The sequence below is a fragment of the Cetorhinus maximus genome, chromosome 3 (genome assembly GCF_964194155.1).
Source record: "Cetorhinus maximus chromosome 3, sCetMax3.hap1.1, whole genome shotgun sequence".
NCBI lineage: Eukaryota > Metazoa > Chordata > Chondrichthyes > Lamniformes > Cetorhinidae > Cetorhinus > Cetorhinus maximus.
In genome coordinates, this window is record NC_135881.1 from 46,189,449 (window position 1) to 46,215,117 (window position 25,669).

The 25,669-nt window shown below is 42.5% G+C and overlaps 1 protein-coding gene across 8 annotated transcripts in view; it reads right to left on the reverse strand.

The window, feature by feature from the left end:
• acbd5a (acyl-CoA binding domain containing 5a) overlaps window positions 1-25,669 on the reverse strand; it is a 120,710-nt gene that overhangs the window by 39,628 nt on the left and 55,413 nt on the right. For 6 of the 8 annotated variants that reach the window (XM_078537951.1, XM_078537938.1, XM_078537921.1 and 3 more), the window contains 2 exons: window positions 1,699-1,816; window positions 1,467-1,499 (listed from right to left, as the gene is read on the reverse strand). In XM_078537951.1, coding sequence (XP_078394077.1) covers window positions 1,467-1,499; window positions 1,699-1,804 — 139 coding nt within the window. In that variant the 5' untranslated portion in view covers window positions 1,805-1,816. The remainder of the gene's footprint in view (window positions 1-1,466; window positions 1,500-1,698; window positions 1,817-25,669) is intronic. The other 2 variants (XM_078537924.1, XM_078537959.1) reach the window with 1 other exon arrangement.

The following is a 25,669-nucleotide window of genomic DNA, read 5'->3' on the forward strand; positions in this document are numbered from 1 at the left end:
CCATCAAGAGGCACCACAAACATACTCTTCATCGCGCAGCAAATTAAAGAAAAGTGCAAGGAGCTGCACCAGCTGTTGTACGTGATCTTTTTTAGATTTCATGAAAGCCTTCGATTCTGTCAACCAGGAAGGCTGATAGAGTATCCTCCCAAAATTTGGCTGCCCTCATAAATTTGTCGCCATCCTCCGCCTACTCCACAATGACATCAAGGCCATGATCCTCACCAACAGAACCACCACAGGCTCTATTCTCAGTGAAGACTGAGGTCAAATGAGGCTGTATCATTGGACCAACTCTGTTATACAATATTGTATCTCACCTTCAGCAAAATACCCACAAACATGGACATTGAACTCCAGTATGCAGCTGATACTTGTATGTGTTCAGAACATTACTCAGAATCTGAACTCCAGGTGATTGTTAACTCCTCCGAGGAGATGGGCCTTTCACTGAACACCCAGAAAATTAAAGGTTCTCTTCCAACCAGGTCCCACAGCGCAACATCTCTGCTCATCGATTATGATGGAGGGCAAGATCCTGGAAAATGTAAACCATTTGCCATTCATTATCTTAGGAGCCTCCTCTTGACAAACGCAGACATGTATGTCAAAATTTATCGTCACCTCCAATGTGCTGGCTCAGCCTTTGGGCCTACTGAGGAAGAGAGTATTTGAGGACCAGGATCTCAGACCCAAGACTAAGGCTATGGTCATAAAAATATCTTTAAGGCAGCTGACACGTAAGCAGTTGAGAAGTCAACTCTTTTCAGCTTAAAGCAGATTTAACATTGTTGCCACAGTTTAAACTTGAATTACAAATGTCAATTTTTGTAGCAGTCTGTTTATGAAACTTTCTTTAAAAAAATGTTGCCACACAAACTACAGCTTAAACTCCTAAGATCTATTGCAAATTTGTTGGGAGTTTATTGCTAATTGGGCTGAACGAATAAAAACGAGTAAAATGCATTTCTTTTGGGTTTTAAATCTTGATTCAATTTAGAACAATTAGTTGCTGTTTTCTGCAATTAATCTTAATATCCATTTACTGAAGATTGCTACTGTAGCAAAAAAAAAGAAAAGTAACACATTTTTGATTGCTGCCTGATGTCCACATCAGCCAGCCTCAACTTCATATTGAACTATTCTACTGTGACACAACCACTTCACTCCAGGATCAACTCTTTACCAAATGATAGCTTTTCACAAAGTAATACAATTTCCTTATCGTTTAGAAAAAAACTGAGCCTCATGCATAAAATCAACTCTTTTGATATAAATAAAATGCTCATTCAATACATTAACGGCCCCCTCAGATGTGATGGTGGCTTGACTTGTGGATGATGCCTTCAGTGCATTATTTTTCAGTAATCATCCAAGTCTCAGTAAATACTTTCAACATTAAAAGCTAAAGTAAAAAGCATTCTACCACTCAATAATAGTAATGCTTAACAAAAATGGTTCCTTACCTTCAAGTGATTTAACCACTTTCTCCAATCGGCCTGCACAGTCAACGCAGGATGCAGAAAGTAGAATAGCAGGACACTTATTATTTAAGCATGTTTCAAACAAATGATAATGTAGTGATTTTTTTAAAGCAGAACATTAACTACTTTCAGTTAATATGATTAATATAAACAAAGAGTTCAAAAAATTAAACAAAATCATGGAAATGTTATACAACTTTCTGAAAGGTCTAACCTGCTGAGATTGCATAAGGCGATATTGGTTTCTTTTTGTCATCAACAAGTTCATAGAACGGTCCCAGAACACGAAGCAACTCCTCTACCTCCTCAGTCATTGGCATGGACTCAAGGATCTATAATGTGAAAAGCAGATAATTCATAATGTTACCATTCAGCAACATGGAAATGAGCTCTGTTCCATGCTTGAAAAAGAACAGTCTGAATGCAGGTTGGAAAATTCCATTCACCAACCAGTTTGAAACATCTGGAATTGCAAAGAAAAAAGCTTAAAATGTGTCCTATTCCCACCACTGCAACCTGTACATAACAACACAACTTCTATTTGGGCCCTCCCAAATGACATGGTTGAAATCAAGCATGTACCAAGGGAAGGAAACAGCAGGTGCCAATGCACATCTTTGAATATGAACTTTATTCTGTAAATTTACATCATCTTTCATCAATAGCTGCACAATTCTAGAAATAATCATATTCATTCAAGTTCTATAATCCATACATGTTACAAGAGTGTCTAAAGAAGAATTAATCCTAGTAACTAATCATGATTGTTGAAATATTCTATAAATCACCCCACTTTAAAATTAACCATCTCGTATCCTTTAAAAGTAAAAATTTTGAAGGCTTTTATACTGTTTGGTTTAACCTTTCAGTCTCTCTCTCTGGCAGCACTCTATCTCATTAGACAATCGTTTGTGCCTTGATGGTCAACTCTGTTTAACACCATCTGGTGTGGCTCAGGAGCCTTGCTCTGACATGGCAGTCTCTGCCGCCTTTGCTACAGATGAAGGCAATGTGCTGAGAAGGTGCACGATTCGCTGGTTTTCTCTAAGCTCTCTTCTTGGCCAGCTGAGCTTTCCATTTTGCCTTGCCTTTTCCAATGCCCTTCCAAACAGTCAGCCTCCAGGAGGTCACAGCAGTAAGTGACTGTCTTCCTCCTGCCTGTGTCAATGTCCACCATCTTCACATCTCGCTTGTAGGGGCCCTTGCAGCAGAGGTATGGATGACCAGCAGGTTGGGAACCAGTGGCCAGTTTGTTGTACAGGTGGTCTTTGGGTACACAGCCATCAGCAAACATAAGAACATATGAATTAGCTGCAGGTGTAGGCCATTCAGCCCCTCAAGCCTGCTGCGCTATTTAATAAGATCATGGCTGATCTGATCGTAACTTCAACTCCACATTCCCACCTACCCTTTCATCCCTTTGCTTATCAAGAATCTATCTCTGCCTTAAAAATATTCAAAGACTCTGCTTTCACCTTTTGAATTCAAAAATTCATGACCCTCAGAAAAAAATTCTCCATCTCATTCTTAAATGGGCGATCCCTTATTTTTAAGAAGTGACCCCTGTGACCCCTAGTTCTAGATTTTCCCAAAAGGGGAAACATTCTCTTCACATCCACCCTGTCAAGACCCCTCAGGATCTTAAGATTTCAATCAAATCATGTCTTACTCTTGTAAACTCCAGTGTACACATGCCTAGCCTGTCTAACCTTTCCACATAAGACAACCCGCCCACTCCAGGTATTAGTCTAGCAAACCTTCTTTGAATTGCTTCCAATGCATTTATCTCCTTCCTTAAATAAAGAGACCAATCCTGTACACGGTACTTCAGATGTGGTCTCACCAATGCCCTATATAACTGAATCATAACCTCCCTACTTTTGTATTCAATTCCCCTTGTAATAAATGATAACATTCTATTAGCTTTCCTAATTACTTGCTGTACATGCACACTAACCTTATGAAATTCATGCACTAGGGCACCTAGATCCCTCTGCATCTCAGAGCTCTGCAATCTCTTACCCTCTGCAACCTCTTAGATAACATGGTTCCTTTTTTATTTTTCCTGCCAAAATTGACAATTTCAATTTCCCACAATATACTCCATTTGCCAGACCTTTATCCACTCACCTAGCCTATCTATATCCCTTTGTAGCATCCTTATATCATCTTCACATCTTACTTTCCAACCTATCTTTGTGTCATCAGCAAATTTAGCAACGATACTGTCAGTCTCTTCATCCTAGTCATTTTGCATAACTTGCAAAAAGTTGAGGCCCTCGCACTGATCCCTGTGTGGCACACCACTCGTTACATCTTGCCAACCAGAAAAAAAGACCTATTTATGCCTACTCTGTTTCCTGTTAGCTAGCCAATCTTCTACCCATGCCAATATGTTACTTGCTAGACCATGAGCTTTTATTTTTCGCAATAACTTTTGAGTAGCAGCTTACCAAACGGCTTCTGAAAATCTAAGTACAGTACATCCACCGGTTCCCCTTTATCCACAGCACGTTACTTCTTCAAAGAATTCAAATAAATTGGTTAAACATGATTTCCCTTTCATAAAATTTTGCCTGATTACCCTGATGTTTTCAAAGTGCCCTTATAATTTTTTTATAATAATAGCTTCTAACATTTTCCTTATGACAGATGTTAAGCTAATTGGTCTTCAGTTTCCTGCTTTCTGTCACCCTCCCTTTTTGCATAAAGGACTCGCATTTTCAATTTCCAACCAAATGGAGCCTTCCTGGAATCTAAGGAATTTTGGAAAATTAAACTCTCTCTCTCAAGTCACTTCTTTTAAGACCCTCGGATGAAGTCCATCAGGACCCGGGCTTGTTAGCACGCAGCTCTTACAATTTGCTCAGAAACACTTCCATAGTGATTGTAATCATTCCCCCTCCCACTGCAACTTCCTCTCCAGCACTGAGCAGATGTCCCAAACCCTTGCATTGGGCAGGCAACACAGCCCGCTGAACTGTCACTCTTTGCTGCAGAGCACTGTGTCAACCGTCCTCACTATAACCTATCACTGTCCCCTATTACCACTGCATTCCTTTATGCTCCTCCCCACTGGAATGGCTTCCTGTACCATGGTGCCAAGGTCATTCAGCTCCCACTCTCATCCAAACAAGCTGAGAGAACCTCAAACCTATTGGACCATTGCTAAGGCGGAGGCTCCTGCACTCCTGCCCTCTGGGTCCCCTTAGCTGCCTCATTCGCAGTCACATCCTCCTGTCCCTGACCACTGACCAAATTGGATGATCCTATCCTCAGGGGTGTGACTGCTTCCTGATACAAAACATCCAGGCAACTCTTGCCCTCCCTGATGTGTCGAAGTGTCTGCAGCTCAGCCTCCAGCACAATGACTCTGAACCGAAGCTCCTCAAGGCACAAACACTTACTACAGGCATGTTTGCCCTGGAACACACTGGCATCCAGGAGTTCCCACATGCTGCAGCCATAACACATCACCTGTCCTTCCATCCTTAAAGTGTTTTAATTAACTACTTAATTATATTATTAAATTATTTATTTTCCTTTTCTTATATATTTCATTAAACTCACCACCAGTTCCTGTAATATTTTAAACCTAGGAATAGAACAGACTTTCATAACTTACAAGATACTTATCAAACAGCTAGTTTCTCTCCCTGTGGTACAATAAGAACCAATTCCTACAGAGTGAAAAAGAAGAAAAGGCAAAAGGAAAGGAACACCACCTTCCCCTCTCCACCCAACTCCTCAACTCGCCCAACTCCCAGATATACACACTGTTCCCAACTGCAGTTGTTTGCAAGGCTGCACTAAAGACCGCTGGATTTATACTAAACTGAATTGCAGTTACAGAAACCAGATTAAACCAGTTAGCTAATTAACTATTCAGCTCTCTTAGTACAATGTGTTTCTCCCGCCTAAGGCTGGCAGAAACTTACTCAACTTACTTACACAGTACTTTCCCATTACTGCTAATTACAGGCAAGGCTAGATTTTTCAAAAACATGGTTAACATTTTAAACTCCCCTACTCACCAAACTCCCAGGTATATACTCCATTCCAAACTGCATTCGTTTGTCTATGAGCAATCCAATGAAATTGGCTGAGCCAGCGCAGATGTCATTGGTTTAGCAATGAGTGTATGCCGATGGAATTAACACGCCCCAGGACCTCTGAGACGGTGACCTTGTCCTGTGAAGAGATGCTGTGGCTAATTCTGAGATAGTGAAGGTGGAAACTGTTCTTTTCTCCTGCCTAGCATAAGTTGTCCATGTGTCACCACTGTAGAGGAGTGCTCTGAGGACAAAGCTTGGTAGACTTGCAGTTTGGTATTCTCGGTGAGGCCGCTGTTGTTCCTCACTCTTACTTTGTGTGGACATAACAGCTGCAGTTTTTGTAATGTGAATGCTGATTGTGGCATCAAGTGACATATTGCTGGTGCTTGTGGAGCCTGTGATTGTGGAGCCTAGATATGTGAAGCTATCAACAACCTCCAGCATTAAATTGTGAATGATGATATATGGCAGTATGACATCCTGGGACCATGACATTGGTTTTACCATCAGCATGACAAAAATCTTCACAGGTGTGAGAGTCTGCCCATTTGCTCTCTCAGGTATCCTCAGTTTGGGATGCTAGCGCTGAATTATCAGCGTAGAGTAACTCTGATGAGGACTGGGTGAATTTTTGTTTTAGATCCCTGGTGGGTGGGGACAACAGCTTTCCATTAATGGAAGGAGAAAGATTGATTTATAGAAACAACACCAAAGTATATTAATGGTCATTCATTGTATTACTGTTTGTGAGCCAGAAAGAGGCCATTCAGCCCATAGTGCCTGTGCCAGCCAAAAAGAGAAAACAGAAACTAGCTGCTCATTTTAATCTCACTTTCCACCATCTGGTCCGTAGGCAGGTTACAGCACTTCAGATGTAAATCCAGGATAGAACCATAGAAAAGTTGTGGAGCCTTGCTGTGCAACAACAACAACAACAACAACAACTCACATTTATATAGCACCTTTAACTTCAGAAGCTCCATAGCAGCATTACCAAATAAAATTGGACACCAGGTCATATAAGACAACATTACAAGAGGTGATCAAAAGCTTGGTCAATAAGGTTGTCTTTTGGAGTAGCTTGAAGGAAGAGAGAGATGTAGAAATGCAGAGAAGTTGAGGGAGGGAATTCCAGAGTTTAGGGCCTGGGTAGCTGAAGGCATGGCCATCAATGTTGGAACGATTGAAATAGAGAATGCTCAAAAGGCCACAATGGGAGTATTGCAGATATCACAGGCAGTTGTAAGGCTGGATGCAAGACGGGGAAGAGCAAAGCCACGGATTGATTTGAAAACAAGGATGGGAATTTAAACAAAAAGCAGCATTGCTGGATCAGAAGCAAATGTAGGTCAGCAGTCACAAAAATGGGACTTGGTGCAAGCTAAGATGCAGACACCACAGTTTTGGATGAGTTCAAGCTTACAGAGGGTGTGACATGGGAAGGTGCCAGTCAGGTGAATATTGGAATAGTCAAGATAAAAGCAAAATACTGCAAATGCCAGAAATCTGAAATAAAAACAGAAAATGATGGTAAAACTCAGCAGCAGCAGCAGGTCTGGCAGCATCTGTGGAGAGAGAAACAGGGGCCTGGATTTTCTGGCCCAATCGTGGGTGCGACCCACTGCGGGCGAGGCGGCTCCCAGCCAGAAATCCATCGACTTGCGGCAGGACCGAAAGATCGGGGCAGCGGGCGGGTGCAGAAAATCCCGCCCAGAGTTAACGTTTCAAGTTCGTATGACTCTCCTTCAGAGCTAAAGCCTAGTTAACAGAAGGTAGGACTTCAGCAGCAGATGATCTGAGACAGGGGTGTAGGCAAGTGATGTTATGTGTGTGGAAGTAGGCAATCTTGGTGGTGGAGTGGATATGAGGTCTGAAGTTCAACACAGGCTCAAGTAGAGATGCTACAGTTGCAAGTGGTCTGGTTCAGCTTCAGACAGTGGCTAGGGAAAGCAATGGAGTTGGTGTTGGTGCACAGAATGGTCATGTACCACATACGAGCAATACAACTTATTCTAAGTGCAATGTTTAGAGAGGATTACTAGAGACATGACAAGTCACTAAATAAACACTTTCTTTGTTAATAGGCTCCAAATGATTTAAGGGGTAAAAGAATAATTGAACAGGAGATGAGTGTAAAGGAAGAGAAGTAAAAATCCTTGTCTCTAGCTTGTATCACTAGATGTTGGTGCAGCTGATTCTCAAGTGCAAAGTATCATGCAACCAGCTGCGATCTCAAAGTAAAGTTGTTAAATTTACTGAGGTTGGCAATCAGGATAGGAAAACTGCATATGCTGAGGGATACTGTCATGGTTCAATGATATATACAAACTGACCACATGAATAAAATTTAATATTGGTCAAACACATCAATCATTATCCTACAAATGGCATCAAATAACAAGCAGCTGGAAAGAGATTGATATGTTTTTAACCAAGTCACTGTTGAAGTGAATTGCAGCACTCCCCATATGTCACATAAAATGACAGTGTGATGGGTAGATCCAAGGAGTCCAGCATTAAAAGCGGCACTAACAATATAAAACACTAGCAAAGCTTCACTTCAGAATAATATAGATCACAGTGTATAAGATTACCCCAGTTTTTCGGCCCCAAAATGTACTTTTAGACCTATACTCAGCGTACAAGTCGACCCCCTTCCCATTTTTCAGCTAGTAAACACATGTTCAGGCTAGATTTGCAATAAGAATTGCCATCAATTCTTCAGCTCATAGATACATGTTTAGGGTTATACTCCTCATATAACTCAGCGCATAAGAGCAAGCAGGCAATACAGGTCATGTTGCCAATAAGATGCGAAAGAGTTTATGACATGCTCACACACAGCAGACCGCACTTGGCGACCAATGAACAGATATAGGTCCTCCTGCAAAAAGATTCAAGTACGAAGCTGGTTTCATTTGCTAACTTGCCAAATGACAGTGCTGCAGTGAGAGAATTCAGTGAAAAACTGGTGCAAGAATGGAAGAAGGGATCTGCCCTGAATAGATGCCCAAGACCAAACGCGCCACAAGAACAGGACCAGCCACCTGCCTGATCTTGAGAAATGTCATGAAGCTATTAATGTATATAATATTTTGGAAAATATTTTTCTTTTAAAATAGAGGTTTAGTCTGAGGGTATGTCTTAATTGGATTAAAGTCAGCTAGTCTGGGTGCTTTGATATGTACTAGTTTGAGATGTAAACAGAGGTAGAGTGCATTTGCATTTTTTGAATAGAGCATTCAAGAAATGGGATGAAAACTTGACGCCTATCTGGCAGCTACCAAGCAATATGTTAATATTACTAATAAAATTGGTACTATGAAAGGGGTTTCATTGCTAAAAGGTGAAGTTCAAAGAGGCTGGTGAGTCAATGAGAATTTGAATTCAATCAGAGGTGGTAGGTATAACTTCAGTAATTTTTGGGTGTGCAGAGCAGGGGCAATGTGAGATCAAAAGGCAGCTGCAAGCCTCCAACTGGTTCCACAGCAAAAAGTAAATGAACCTCATTTTGAATTTGTAAGGTTAAAATGCTTTGCCTGGTGTTTGGTTAAGTCTATGGGTTGCTGTTGAGATTAGTTTGGCAATTTGTTAAAAGTTAAGATAGTAGTAATTTGTAGCTATGTGTATATATTTTAACCTGTGTAAATTAATGTTTCAATTAGTTTAATGGAAAGCCTCGAGAACTGGTGGTCTGATTCCTGAATTTAGAGTTGCATCTCAAACATAACACTTCAAATTATAGGTTATGACAGTTGTTTAAGGTTTCCCTCTGGGATTTTTAAATAACTCCACTTTACCAACTGCATCGATCATAACAAGAAACATGTGCTAGAACAGGTCCTCAAAGATCGTCGTAATGGTAACATCGTTACCAGAAATGCAATGTGTATATAGGTACTTAAGTGGGCCAAATAACCACCCCACCCCCGCACAAGTCCAGCAAAGGTTTCAGAGCAACAGCTAATCGGTGTAGCTGCTTTATGGACTTAAAATGCTTGGTGTTGTAGCAGAAGACCAAGATCACTCAGAGACTACTAAAAGACTGAGGTCAAAATGATCAGTTTCCAGCGAATCATCATTAGTGACAAAAACACTTAAGTACTGATGATGCCACATCAGCAATGAGGATGAAACACCAATAAATTTCAATACACCCAGCGACCAAACTGTGGAGTGGAAAGGTTCTGTTCTAGTGAAAACCACAGGACATTGCTAAGAAGTCCAAACCTACCTCATCGAGAGCAAAGACCAGGAACTCCAAGTCTCGACAGGCCTCAGACATTTTGTACAAGTGCAGTCCGGGAGCAGGCAGCGCATGTGCAATCTGGCAGTTAAAGGGCTCGGCCACCCTCACAGCAACGAGACTGCATAAAAATAACGGGCCAAAAACCCCAGTCATCTGATCTGGAGCAGAGCACCACAGTTGAGACCATAGTTAAGGGACAGGGAGAGGTCCCAAAAGGAGTCCCAGATGTAGGACAGAGAGACAAAACACAAGGGACAGGGAGGGGTCCCAATTAACTTAAGAAGAAAGGGGAGCAGGGAAAGAGGCTCCAAGCAGAAAAAGAGCCACAGCTGGCAGACTTTAAGCTATGAGGGCTCAGGAGTAGCCCCAGTAATCGAAGGAGGCTGACGTTTGGTGACTACATGTTGTGGATCATTAGAGGCTAATGGAGGCTATTAAGGCGGCTAGTGGAATGCTATCCTTTATTATGAGAGGGATTGAACATAAAAGTAAGGATGTTATGCTTCAGTTATACAAGGGCATTGATGAGACTACACCTCGAATACTGTGTGCAGTTTTCGTCTCCTTTCTTAAGGAAGGGTGCAAAGGCATTGGAGGTGGTTTAAAGGAGATTTACTAGATTGATACCTGGAATGAGTGGGTTGTCTTATGAGGGTCAGACTGGGCTCATTTCCACTGGAGTTTAGACGAGTGCGGGGTGGTTTGATTAAAGTATACTAGATCCTGAATGGTCTTGACAAGGTGGAAGTCGAAAGGATGTTTCCTCTTACGGGTGAGTCTAGAACTAGGAAGCACTGTTTTAAAATTAGGGGTCGCCCTTTTAGGACAGAGATGAGGAGAAATTTGTTCTCTTAGAGGGTTGTGCGACTTTGGAATTCTCTGCCTCAGAAGATGGTGGAGGTGGGGGTCATTGAATATTAAGGTTGATTGATTCCTTTGGTCTAGCAAGAATCTAAGGTTATTGGGGTTAGATGGGAATGTGGAAATCGAAACACAAGGAGATCAGTCATGATCTTATTGAATGGTGGAGCAGGTTTGAGGGGCCGAATGGTCTACTCCTGTTTCTATTTCTTAAGTAATGTTCTTAGAGCAAAAGTATCGCTTTGGAGCAGTAGTGTTCTGCTTGGTGCAGCTGAAGAGCTGTAGTTGCACTTGTGAGTTCGTGCTCGAGTGTAGATTCGGGAATCCAGGGGAACAGAGTCTTAGAAGACGATATTGAAACCCTACCCTGTGAGGTGGGCCATCGTTGACAAGTTGGAGTGACTTGAGAGAATTCCAAGGTGAGATCTTCGAAGGCAAACACTGGAATCCCTCGTGAGAGAGGCAGAGTTTCAATGAGATTGGTTGACTCAGTGTTTACTAATGTTTGGGTGGGTTGCTGAGAACTCCATAGAAATCGGTTGCCAGTTACAAGAACAAAATAATTCCTCTCTGAACATGTGGAATCTCACACCTCATTGTACAGACCCCATGTAATCAACGAAAGCAGAGGAAGTGCAGACAAACAGGCTCCCCAACCTGAAATGTCACAAGAGAGATCGAAACTCGTTATACTGAAAGAGATGCTAATAACCACCTTGTCTCTCTCCTACAAGAGAACAATGGATTCTGGCCAGAAGCACAGAAACTGATCATTAAACTGAGATTAACAATTAATGGGCCATGTCAAAAGACCCAAGCCTCCAGCCTTTTGGACAGTTTTAACATTACATCTTTAGCCTCACAGGCAGTCCACAATTTAAAATTCAACCAGTGAACACTAAGAAGCAGACCTCCAGGCTGAACAATGGCCTGCTCCTCGAAGCCTGTCTCTGCTGAAAGATTTCCTACCATTGCCTGCAGAACTGACCCAGTCTCTGTGTACCAAGTTTTCATCTTGTAGAATCAGTGCCAAATGTAAAGCGAACTTTACAACTCTGGTCTTCAGCCAGTTGAACTCGAGCTCCTACATGAAAGAACTCCTCATTAGACTTTGACCCAAGAAATCACATGAGTTAATATTCATTTCTGTGGTTCTTGTACGGATACTATCCATAGATGTAAAACTCTTTCTATCACCCCGTGTGTGTGTCGTGGAGTGAGAAGTTGCAAACACTCCTCCCCCGGGTTTTGACTGTGAAATAAGCTAACCTTGCGAGTTAATCATAACGCAAGTTTACTTCGAGTTATTAGTAAATTGGGTTACACAAGGGTCTGGAAAAATACACCATAGCATTATGTAAAAATAATTCAAAACACCTTCTACTTAAGGGCAGTTGGTAAGAGGAAAGAATTACAGTTTGCCTGTCTCTCTCCTGTCCGTAACATACTAGGCCTGCATGGCCAATGGAACAAAATTAAAGCCTATGGTAATTTCAAACATAAAACCATGTCAAAATCAAGTTAAAAGCAGAAAATGCTGGAAATATTCAGCCGGTCAGGCAGCATCTGTGAAGAAAGAAGCAGAGTTTTCTGAAAGTCAAGTTCCCTTCAGGAGTTATGTATGTCCATGACAACGGTTGGATGGAGTGAATTTCTGGATCAATAATGTGCAGAATAGGCATCCCAGTGGCCTATGCGAAGAATGCAGCTTATTAATGTGGGATATGTTCAGATCCCATATAACCGAGGTGATCAAGAGGTGCCTGTGAAGAAATAACACCCACATTGCATTTATACCAGGGGGCCTAACATCCATAGTTCAACCTTTGGCTGTGTGCCTCAACAAGCCATTCAAAGATCATGTTCACACTTAACGGAATAGGTGGATGGTTGACGGAGAAAAAAACTTCACTAAGAGTGGAAATATGTGTGCTGTCCCACTTGATGTTTTTTGTGGGGTAATGCAAGGATCAGTGCTGGGGCCAGAGCTGTTCACAATCTATATAAATGATTTGGATATGGGGACCAAATGTAATATTTTCAAATTTGCGGATGACACAAAACTAGGTGCGAATGAGAATTGTGAGGAGAATACAAGGGCTTCAAGGGGACAGTGGAAATGAATGGGCAAGAACAGGACAGATGGAATATAAAGTGAATAAGTGTGAAGTTATCCACTTCAGTAGGAAAAACATAAAGGCAAAATATTTCTTCAATGGTGAAAGGTTGTGAAGTGTTGATGTTCAAAGGATACTGGGTGTCCTTGTTCATGGGTCACAAAAAGCTAGCATGCAGTAAGCAATTAGGATGGCAAATGGTACATTGGCCTTCATCGCAAAGGGATTTGAGTACAGGAGTAAAGATATCTTGCTGGAAATGTACAGAGTCTTGTTGAGACTGAACCTGGAGTATTGTATACAGTTTTGGTCTGCTTATACTTGCCATAGAGGGAGTGCAACGGAGGTTCACCAGACTAATTATTGGGATGGCGGGATTATTTTATGAGGAGAGATTGAGGAAACTGGGCCGATATTCTTTAGAGTTTCGAAGAATGAGAGGTGATCTCTTTGAAACTTACAAAACTATTGCAGAGTGTGACAGGGTATATGTGGATAGGATGTTTCCCCTGCCTGGTGAGTCTAGAACCAGGGGACAGAATCTCAGAATAAAGGGGCAGGCCATTTAAGACTGAGATGAGGAGGAATTTCTTCACTCAAAGGGTGGTGAATCTTTGGAATTCTCTACCCCAGAGCTGTGGAAGCTCAATCACTAAGCATGTTCAAGACAGAAGTCGATAGATTTCTGGATACTAATAACATCAAGGGATATGGGGATAGTGGGGGAAAAATGAAAAATGATGCATAGAGATACATGATCCTCCATCATCTGTTTGAATGACAGATCAGGCTTGATGGGCTGAATGGCCTACTCCAATGTTGCAACTAACACCAGCAGTTCACATTTTATACTTGGTGTAAAAGTTGACCCCATTTTTGGGAGGATCTTTCAAAGCTTTAAAGGTCGATTTATATGCTGCGAATTACGGTAACGCCCATTTCTGGTTGCTAAATTAATAAAATGTCAGATGTATCTCAAAAGATTCAAAGAACAATTCTGATTACATCAAGTTTAAGATGCTGAGGCATCTTAATTTATTTCTGCTGGGGAACAAAAAAAAAACTGCAGGGAAATTTAATTAAGTTTTAATTATATACTGTGCAGTAGTTATTTGTGTGAAACCCCAAGAGAAACAGGTTAGAAATGGGCAATTTCTTGATTTTTGATGAAAGCTAATATTTACATTCAGATCCACTGACGGTGATTAGATGTTTGTTTTTATAAATATAATTGTTGTTTTAATTCTTAAACCTAAATATTTGTCAACTGACCATCTTCAATAATCAAATCACACATAGTGCACAATTAGACCTTGAATTACATTATAGCACAGCTTCCAGAACACCATTTCATTCTGGCACTGTGGGTAGGCTGAGCTCTGAACCAACCTATGTGCCTGAAGTTCCTCAGAGTGGCGTCAGTATCAGATTGCCACTCCATGCCCAATTACTTAAGTTATGTCTTTTTATTATTTCCCAGCCTGGTTCGCCGGACCTTCCAACTCAGGCTGGGCGAGATTCAGGCAGTGCAGAGGGTCCGAGGCCCAGCGTCAAAGCACAAGACTGTCAAAGTGAAGAGGCCACTGCACCCTTTTTTTTTACAGCACTAGCTACCGTAAGCCTGGTAAGTTGAAACTGACAGGCCATGGGGAAGCTAAGTGTCTAAAGTATGTGGATAGGATTTATAGTTGGAAGAGAGTCGGAGGTCAGAGGTCAGAGGTAATGAGTGGCGTCTTGAAGGGAGGGCGTTCGGTCAGGTCCAGCTGGGCCTGGGGGCGGGTAGGGTGTCTGCTCAAGCCTGGGGGATGGGGAATCCCGTGGGGATGGGGAGGTGTCCTGTGGGGTTTGGTCTGGGTCTGTATAATAGTTAACCAGAAGTTAGAAGAGGTTTTCATTCTCCTAACTTTTTCTGGGTAACGACTGATGTAACCCAGTTGGAACCATCAAAGTTTGCAATTTAAAATCGCATTTTTGGATGGTTCCTAGGGGAGGGCAATTGCCATGGGGAAGTTTGCACTACTAGGCAATTGCCGTGCAAACCTTACCTCTGAAGTTCCGAGAGGGGGTCCCCAGTGCATCTTTGGGGTATGCCCCCCAATCCAATGCTGGGGAGCTCGGAAGTTATGGTCATTTCCAAGTTTGCGGATGAAATAAATCAGGTGGAAGTGAGTTGTGAGGAGGGTTCAAAGACACTTCAAAAGGGATTTGGAGAGGCTAAGCAAGTGGGCAAAAATTTGACAGATGGAAGACAACATGGAGAAATGTGAGGTTATCCACTTTGGTAGGAAAAACAGAAAGGCAAAGTATTTCTCAAAATGATGAGAGGTTGGGAAGTGTTGAACTGCAAAGGGACTTGGGTGTCCTTGTTCACAAACCACTGGAAGCTGACATGCAGGTACAAAAAGCAATTAGGAAGGCAATTGGTATGTTGGCCTTTATTACAAGAGGATTTGCGTATAGGAGTAAAGATGTCTTACTGCAATTACATGCAGCCTTGGTGAGAACTCACCTGGAGTGCTGTGTGAAGTTTAGGTCTCCTTACCCAAGATAAGATATACTTGCCACAGAGGGAGTGCAACAAAGGTTCACTAAATTAATTCCTGGGATGGAGGGACTGAGGAACAATTAAATTGACTGGGCCTTTATTCTCTGGAGTTTAGAAGAACGAGAGGTGATCTCATTCAATTATACAAAATTCTTATCGGGCTCAACAGGATAGATGCGGGAAGGATGTTTTCCCTGGCTGCAGGGGTGGTTGGGGGGTAGTGTCTAGAACCAGGGGACAGAGTCTCAGAATAAGGGGCAGGTCATTTACGTCTGAGATGAGGAGGAATTTCTTCACTCAAAGGGTGGTGAATCTTTGGAATTCTCTGCCCCAAAGGACTGTGGGTGCTTAGTCGTTGAGTATGTTCATGTCTGAGCTCAACAGGCTTCTACATATTTAAAAACATCAAAGAATATGGGATAGTGCAGGAAAATGGTGTTGAAGTAGATCAGCCATGATCTTATTGAATGGTGGAATGGGCTCAAAGGGCTGAACGGCCTACTTCTGCTCCTATTTATGTTCCTTTGTTCCAAACTGAATATAACAGATGGATTTTGATGTAAATGAATGCATATTGTTACAAATATCTTGTTCATGGTTCATGTTAATATTTTCAAGATAATGTTTAGTTCATCAAGAAGAAAGTTTAACTGTAGAAAATAGGATAAATGCAACTAAAGCAGCTTGGAGTCTATTACACTTAAAAGGTTGAGGCCATGTTGACTCAAAGGGTTAACAGCTAGAAGGGCAAGATCCTTAAACAGCAGGTGGGTTTGCTTAGCTGGAGATGTGATGTCTACACTGCTTACAAACAAGTACAGTCCAAAGAGATTATTTGTTTTGGGAGTTAGAACTAAAGTAGTTTAAAAGCATTCAGTGAACCCCAAAAGGCTACATTGTTATGAAGATGGATGGAGCCCAAGAAGGTTCTCTGGTGTCAATTTATCCCTGAGTGTTCTACAATAGTGGCGGGGGGGTGTGTTGCGGTTAAGAGGATACCAAAACGGTGCTGCTGTTAGCAGGCTCCAAGCAATTGGGGCTCAGAATTCCTGGGGAGCTGGGAAGGTGACAAAAGATTGCTGGTTCCATGCTGGAGGCAGTTAGGGCACAGAGAAGCCTCACGAGCCATTTATAGCTCAGTGCAGCCGGGAGACTGGAGTTTGTAGAAACCCAGAGGCAGTGCGAGCTTAGCGAAGCTAACAGTGTGTGAAAGAGATGCAAGTGTCAGTCAAGGCAAGAGTGCAGCTTTGTGAGTCCTGTAGAACGCAATCTCAGGAGAAGAGATGGAAACATTGGGAAGTGAGCAGTCATTGAGTCAGTACGGTTCATAGTGGCCTTTGAGGGAATTCGGAGGCTAGATCTTTGAAAGTAAAGAGATGAAATCCCCAGTCAGGGAGACAAAATTTTAACGAGACTTTGTGCTTCCCAGTAGTCACTGACATCTGGTGGGTTGCTGAGAAATCCATGGGATGTGTCTTTGGCACAGCTGTCATTTAATGTGCAGTGTGGTTGTGTTCGAACACAGTTTGCCTGTTAATTCATTTTTACCATGTTAATTCTGAATGTTGAGTATAAGATAGATATAGTAGACTGTTTTACTTTTCGGGGGAGGCGATGGCATAGTGATATTGTCGCTGGACTAGCAATCCAGAGACCCAGGGTAATGCTGTGGGAACCGGGGTGCCACAGCAGATGGTGGAATTTAATTCAATAAAAATCTGATGATGATGACCATGGAACGATTGACGATTGTTCACTAATGTTCACTGGTTCACTAATGTCCTTTAGGGAAGGAATATGTCATCTTTGCCTGGGTCTGGCCTATATGTGACTCCAGACACACAGCAATGTGGTTGACTCTTGAATGCCCTCTGAAATGGCCAGCAAGCCACTCAGTTGTAACAAACCACTACAAAAAGTCACAAAAAAGGAATGAAACCGGACAGATCACCTGGCATTGACCTCGGCACCAGAAACAGCAACTGCAATCACAGCCCTGTCGACCCTGCAAAGTCCTCTTTACTAACAACTGGGGGCTAGAGACAAAACTGGGAGAGCTGTCACACAGACTAGTCAAGCAACAGCCTGACATAGTCATTCTCATACAGATAATGTCCCAAACACCATCAACATCCCTGGGTATGTTCTGACCCACCAGCAGGACAGACCCAGCAGAGGTGGCAGCACAGTGGTATACAGTAGAGAGGGAGTTGCCCTGGGAGTCCTTAACACCGACTCCGGACCCCATGAAGTCTCATGGCATCAGGTCAAACATGGACAAGGGAACCTCCTGCTGATTACCATGTACCGCCCTCCCTCAGCTGATGAATCAGTGCTCCTCCATGTTGAACAACACTTGGAGGAAGCACCGAGGGTTGCATGGGCACAGAATGTACTCTGGGTGGGGGATGTCAATGTCCATCGCCAAGAGTGGCTCGGTAGCACCGCTACTGACTAAGCTGGCCGAGTCCTAAATGTCATAGCGACTAGACTGGGTCTGCAGCATGTGGTGAGGGAACCAACAAGAGGGAAAAACACACTTGACCTCATCCTCACCAACTTGCCTGCCGCAGATGCATCTGTCCATGAAAGCATCGGTAGGAGTGACCACTGCACACAGACATTGTGGAGATGAATCCCCCCTTCACATTGAGGATACCCTCCATCATGTTGTGTGGCACTATCACCGTGCTAAATGGGATAGATTTGGAACAGATCTAGCAACTCAAGACTAGGCATCCATGAGGCACTGTGGACCATCAGCAGCAGCAGAATCGAATACAATCTGTAACCTCATGGCCTGACATATCCCCCACTCTACCATCAACCCTGGTTCAATGAAGAGTGCAGGAGGGCATGCCAGGAGCAGGACCAGGCATACCTAAAAATGAGAAGCTATAACACAGGACGACTTGCATGCCAAAGAGCATAAGCAGCAAGTGAGAGACAGAGCTAAGCGATCCCACAACCAAAAGATCAGATCTAAGCTCTGCAGTCCTACCACATCCAGTGGTGAATGGTGGTGGACAATTAAACAACTCACTGGAGGAGGCGGCTCCACAAATATCCCGATCCTCAATGGTGGGAGAGCCAAGCACATCAGTGTAAAAGATAAGGCTGAAGCATTCGCAACAATCTTCAGCCAGAAGTACCAAGAGGATGATCCACCTCAGCCTCCTCCGGAGGTTCTCAGCATGATGGATGCCAGTCTTCAGCCAATTCGATACACTACACGTGATATCAAGCAACAGCTGACGGCACTGGATACTGCAAAGGCTATGGGTCTTGACAACATTCCAGCAACAGTACTGAAGACTTGTGGTCCAGAACTTGCCACGCTCCTAGCCAAGCTGTTGCAGTGCAGCTACAGCACTGGCATCTACCCAGCTATGTGGAAAATTGCCCAGGTATGTCTGATACACAAAAAGCAGGACAAATCCAACCCAGCCAATTACCACCCCATCAGTCTATTCTCCATCATCAGTAAAGTAATGGAAGGGGTCATCAACAGTGCTATCAAGCAGCACTTGCTTAGCAACAACCTGCTCACTGACGCCCAGTTTGGATTCCGCTAGGGCCACTCAGCTGCTGACCTCATTACAGCCTCGGTTCAAACATGGACAAAACAGCTGAACTCCTGAGGTGAGGTGAGAGTGACTGCCCTTGACATCAAGGCCGCATTTGACCGAGTCTGGCATCAAGGAGCCCTAGCAAAACTGGAGTCAATGGGAATCAGGGGGAAAACTCTCCGCTGGTTGGAGTCATACCTAATGAAAGGAAGATGGTTGTGGTTGTTGGAGGTCAGTCATTTCAGCTCCAGGATATCACTGCAGGAGTTCCTCAGGGTAGTGTCCTCGGCCCAACCATCTTCAACTGCTTCATCAATGACCAATGAGGGGATTGGGAAGCCTACAAAGACCAACAGAGGACAACTAAAAAAGAAATAAGGAGGGAGAAGATTAAATATGAGGGTAAACTAGCCTGTAATATAAAAGAAGTTTGCAAGATTTTTTTTTAGATATATAAAGGGTAAGAGAGAGGCAAAAGTGGACATTGGGCCGCTGGAAAATGATGCTGGACAAGTAGTAGTGGGGAACAAAGAAATGGCAGAGGAACTGAATAGGTACTTTGCGTCAGTCTTCACCGTGGAAGACACAAGTAACATCCCCAAAGTTCAAGAGAGTCGGGGGGCAGAGGTGAGTATGGTGGCCATTACCAAGGAGAAGGTGCTAGGAAAACTGAAAGGTCTGAAGGTGGATAAATCACCTGAGCCAGATGGATTACACCCCAGAGTTCTGAAGGAGATAGGTGAAGAGATAGTGGAGGCGTTAGTGATGATCTTTCAGGAATCACTGGAGTCAGGGAGGGTCCCAGAGGACTGGAAATTCGCTAATGTAGCCCCCGTTTAAGAAGGGAGTGAGGCAAAAGACGGGAAATTACAGGCCAATTAGCCTGACCTCGGTCGTTGGTAAGATTTTAGAGTCCATTATTAAGGATGAGATTTCAGAATACTTGGAAGTGCATGATAAAATAGGGCAAAGTCAGCATGGTTTCATCAAGGGGAGGTCATGCCTGACAAATCTGTTAGAATTCTTTGAGGAGGTAATGAGTAGGTTAGACAAAGGAGAGCCAATGGATGTTATCTACTTGGAATTCCAGAAGGCTTTTGACAAGGTGCCGCACAGGAGGCTGCTCAGTAAGATAAGAGCCCATGCTGTTAGAGGCAAGGTACTAGCATGGATAGAAGATTGGCTGTCTGGCAGGAGGCAGAGAGTGGGGATAAGGGGGTCCTTCTCAGGATGGCGGCCGGTGACTAGTGGAGTTCAGCAGGGGTCAGTGTTGGGACCACAACTTTTCACTTTATACATTAATGATCTAGATGAAGGAACTGAGGGCATCCTGGCTCAGTTTGCAGATGATACAAAGAAAAGTGGAGGGACACGTAGTATTGAGGAGGCAGGGAGGCTGCAGAAGGATTTGGATAGGTTAGGAGAATGGGCAAAGAAGTGGCAGATGGAATACAATGAGAAATGTGTGAGGTCATGCACTTTGGTAGGAAGAGAGGCATAGACTATTTTCTAAATGGGGAGAGAATTCAGAAATCTGGAGTGCAAAGGGACTTGGGAGTCCTAGTCCAGGATTCTCTTAAGGTTAACTTATAGGTTGAGTCGGTAGTTAGGAAGGCAAATGCAATGTTGGCATTTATTTCGAAAGGACTAGAATATAAAAGCAGGGATGTGCTGCTGAGGCTTTATAAGGCTCTGGTCAGACCACATTTAGAATATTGTGAGCAATTTTGTGTCTCAGGAAGGATGTGCTGGCGCTGGAGAGGGTCCAGAGGAGGTTCACGAGAACGATCCCAGGAATGAAAGGCTTAACATATGAGGAACGTTTGAGGACTCTGGGTCTATACTCGATGGAGTTTAGAAGGATAAGGGGGGATCTGATTGAAACTTACAGAATACTGAAAGGCCTGGATAGAGTGGACGTGGGGAAGATGTTTCCATTAGTAGGAGAGACTAGGACCCGAGGGCACAGCCTCAGGGTAAGGGAAGACCTTTTAGAACAGAGATGAGGAGAAACTTCTTTAGCCAGGGAATGGTGAATCTATGGAATTCATTGCCACAGAAGGCTGTGGAGGCCAGATCATTGAGTGTGTTTAAGACCGAGATAGATAGGTTCTTGATTGGTAAGGGGATCAAAGGTTACAGGGAGAAGGCGGAAGAATGGGGTTGAGAAACTTATCAGCCATGATTGAATGGTGGAGCAGACTCGATGGGCCGAATGGCCTAATTTCTGCTCCTATGTCTTATGGTCTTATGGACCTTTCTGCCATCATTAGGTCAGAAGTGGGGATGTTCACTGATGATTGCACAATATTCAGCACCATTTGCAGCTCCTCAGATACTGAAGCAGTCCATGTCCAAATGCAGCAAGACCTAGACAATATCCAGGCTTGGGCTGACAGTGGCAAGTAATATTCGCGACGCACAAGTGTCAGGCAATGACCATCTCCAACAAGAGAGAACCTAACCATTGCCCCTTTATGTTCAATGGCATTACCATCACAGAATCCCCCGCTATCAACATCCTGGGGGTTAACATTGACCAGAAACTGAACTGGACCAGCTATATAAATACTGTGGCCACAAAAGCAGGTCAGAGACTAGGAATCGTGCGACGGGTAACTCACCTCCTGACTCCCCAGAATCTGTCCACCATCTACAAGGCTCAAGTCAGGAGTGTGATGGAATACTCCCCACTTGCTTGGATGAGTGCAGCTCCCACAACACTCAAGAAGCTGGACACTGTCCAGGACAAAGTAGCCTGCTTGATTGGCACCACATCCACAACCATTCACTCCCTCCACTACCAATGTACAGAAGCAGCAGTCTGTGCCATCTACAAGATGCACTGCAGGAATTCACCGAGGCTCCTTCAATAGCACCCTCCAAACCCATGACCACTACCATCTAGAAGGTCAAGGGCAGCAGATAGATGGGAACATCACCACCTGAAGTTTCCCTCCAAGTCACTCGCCATCCTGACTTGGAAATATATCATCGTTCCTTCACTGTCACTGGGTCAAAATCCTGGGACTCCCTTCCTAACAGCACTGCGGGTGTACCTACACTACATGGACTGCAGCAGTTCAAGAAGGCAGCTCACCATCACCTTCTCAAGAGCAACTAGGGATTGGGCAATAAATGCTGGCCCAGCCAGCGAAGCCCACGTCTCGTGAATGAATTTTTAAAAAATTGTAAACTTTGTTTTGTTTTTTTAAAGCCTCGGGATCTTGTGGCTTTATTCTCTTAGTGGGTAACCGGGATTTCAAACTTTGTCTACTTTAAACAAAATATTACTGGTCCCAAACCAGATTGTAACAATATGCTTGGAGGAACTAGTAAAAGTATAAATGTGTGTTTCATGAAATTTAATGATGATGAAGAAACAACTTTTCTTGAGCCACATTGGCCCCAAGCTCTGGAATTCCTTCCAGTAACTTCTTCGTGTCTCACCTCCTTTAAAACCCAATTTAAAATCAGCCTCTTTGACCTAACTTTTAGTCAGCTGTCCTAATTCTGCCTCCATTAGCTCAGTATCAATCTTTATCCAATTACATTTCTATGCTGTACCTTGGGATTTTTTTCCTATTAATAATGTTGCAATATAATTGCAAGTTGCATTCAAAACACAGAAACAAAAAAGCAATTACACACTTTATACAGGATTCTTGATTTAAAGTAGTTAGACATGAACAAAGAAAATTTTCAATGAAGGAAATGAATTTAATTCGAGATGATAATTTGAGCAAATAATTAACGTGCATCTTGGTACAGATGCCCACATTTTGTTTCAGTTGCAGTTCTGATTAAATGACAAGTATGATCCTTGAAATAGAAAATGCCGCATTCCCAGTACATTTGCACATACTTCTAATAAAAGCATGCACTCAGTTACAAAATTAATCTTAATGTAATACTTCCAAAAAAGGCCAGGACCTGTTGCAGAGAGCAAGCCAAGAGCAATGCCAAGTGAAAAGAGTAAAGAGGCTACAATACTTCATAATTTTGGCAAGTACAGGTGTGGATAACTATGACATCATATTGATTAGAAACAGATTTGCTACAAGTAATACACACTCTAAAATCATACAAGGCTTCAGATATCGAGAAAATTTGAAATAATGTTGGCACTCTTCCAAATAACTTTTGAATTTTGAGCTACACTATGACACTATGTAGTATAAAGCCACAAGTAAATATTCACATCCTTGCTCTGTGCAGCACTTTTTTAAAAAAAAAATCACTAAAAGTAAATTGCTGTTTGATTTGGGAAGGGAAAATAAGGAAAATTTCAGAGTTACAGAAAATTCTTGGTCTCCAATTTTGCCAAGGTTTCATTCAGTGTTACTCAATTTCTTTATCATGTTTGACTAGAAGATGAACCAAGTGAAATAGCGGCCTGACATTAATCAAGCATTTTAAAGAAAATCCCGTCATAATGACATTTCTGGTACAATAACACCTTTATATGCATAGAAGTTCAAGAAGAAAAGTGAGGGAATGGGCAGAGAGAAAACTCTGCATTTTGAGCTTAAACACAAACATGCACACTACTTTCCACCATGCCAATTTTCTCAGATCAGCTCTTTACAAATCAGGTGAAAATAAAGGCAGTACAGGAGGCCTGTCACGAAACTATAATATTTTTCATAATATTATTGTGGGTTTATAGTTGTCTGTGTGGCTGATTTAATTAAATTAGAGTCAGATACACTGCAAGGTTGAAATTATTAAAATAAATTAGGTGTAAAAAGGCATCTGAAATGCTAGTGAGTAAACATGGATGAGGGCAGCATACAGGGTGTGAAGAAAATTTGCATTTTAAGATTAGAGGAAAGGTGTTTGTGTTTCAACGGATGGTAAGACGTTTACAACTAACAAGATAAATAGGGCAAGGTTATTATGTTTATTTTTCCCAAAAGGAAAGAGGCCATGTTGACAACATGAAAGATTTTATATCATAGGAAAAGTAAATTTCCAAAGACCTGTAGAACAACGGAATTTACAGATTAAAGAGAGAGAAAACTTACATAAAGAAGGATGGAAGGCTATATAGGAGTTGACCATGTGAGATCGAAAGGTACACAGTGTGAAGCAGTCCTTGGGGAAAAGCTTCCAGCCACTTTAGTTGTGTTACAAGCCTTTGGAATTCCATTGTCCAGTGGGTGCTGTGGTAACCTTGCTGGGTTGATTTTATCATTTCAAATCTATTTTGGGCTGTTAGGGAGTGTGTAGTTGGAAGCCTGTTTAATTAAGAGTTTTGGGACCTGTTATGACTAAATAACCATGTAATTGTAACCTTGTATGCGTTTCTCCTTTGTTTGTTAATAAATGTTTTTACTTAATTTTCAAATCTCTAAAGGTGTTAGTGGACTCAATTCCTCTGAATTCAGTGCATAAGCCTTTTCGGAGTAAATACAAACTGCAAAACCATTGTGATAATTTGGCCAAGTTTCCCTCGCGGATGTGGTCCGCCTGGCTCATATCACCTGCCACGTCATAACAGGTCAAAGGGCATTTTTCTTGGTTCAAATATTTATGGCCATAACTCCATTGGCTGTTAGTACACTTCTAACAAAAAATCTAATGCAAAGCAATTTTTCTTAAAAATATGAAGAGAGGTGACACAAGAAAAAACACAGCGCCAATCTCAAAATATAGTGCAATGGGAGAAAATTAGAGCATTTTTATTTAAAAGATGTGAACTTAAAAGGTGCATGATACTACTGAGAATTGACAGCTAAATTTAAACTATTGAGATGATATATTTGAACGCAGAAAACTTTGCTATTTCTTCGAGACATACACTGTGTGGAAACTGAAAGAACCTTGATAAAAGCAAAAAAGAACCTTGTACTCATTCTCATATAGTAAGGATGGCCCAAGGCCATTAAAAAGACACACAAACTTCAAAGGACACAATAAAGTTAATCTTGAGTTTGTTTAACTTGTGTTCCAGCTATTTTGCTTCCAAGTGTATTTAAAAAGAAATTTCTCATCTCTTTCAAAACAACCATCATCACTTTCCTCCTCAAAAAGACCACCCTTGACCCAATCATAGTTTTAACCACTGCCCCACGTCTGCACTCACTTTCCTGCCTACGATCCTAAATATGTCATCGCCTCTTAGCACTAGGTTTATGTCTTGCAAAACTCTTTTGGAATTCTTTCAGTCCTCCTCCTTATTCTATCCCCTGGAAGATGACAGCTTTTCTGCAACCAAAGGATGTATGCTATGTCTGGCTCCAGTGAGGTGTTTGAAGTAATGGAAGGACTTGCAGGCTGATTAAGAGTCTGACAAGCGACACAAATGCTCCATCATTAGCTTTAACCATAGCCAACAGTGATTGATCCTAAACAGTGGGATGGTGTTATGGGTTCCCACAACCCATGTGATGGGGGCAAGCATCCCGCCGATGGGGATTTAGAGAAGCAGGGCCCAGAATTTCCTGAACAGCAGCAATGTGGTCAGTGGGAGCAGTAGAGAGAGAAGCAGCTAGTAAAAAGGTGAGTGAAACCTGGGGACTTTACTACGAGTAAATAATGTAAGATTGTTTCCATAGGTGGGTGACTGAGTGGGAATCAAGTGTTCAGAGATGGAAGATTCTCACTGCACGTAGGCGATTTTACACCAAAACTCCAATCGCCAAAATTAACACCGGCTGGAAGAAACAGACAGAAGTGAATAATGTAGCCACAGCCCCACTTCCCTCAGCTCCTCTCTCATGTTGAAAAACTCACAACAACCCAATCCCGAAATGCCATCTCAACTGTTGGCCCCCCACTCAGATT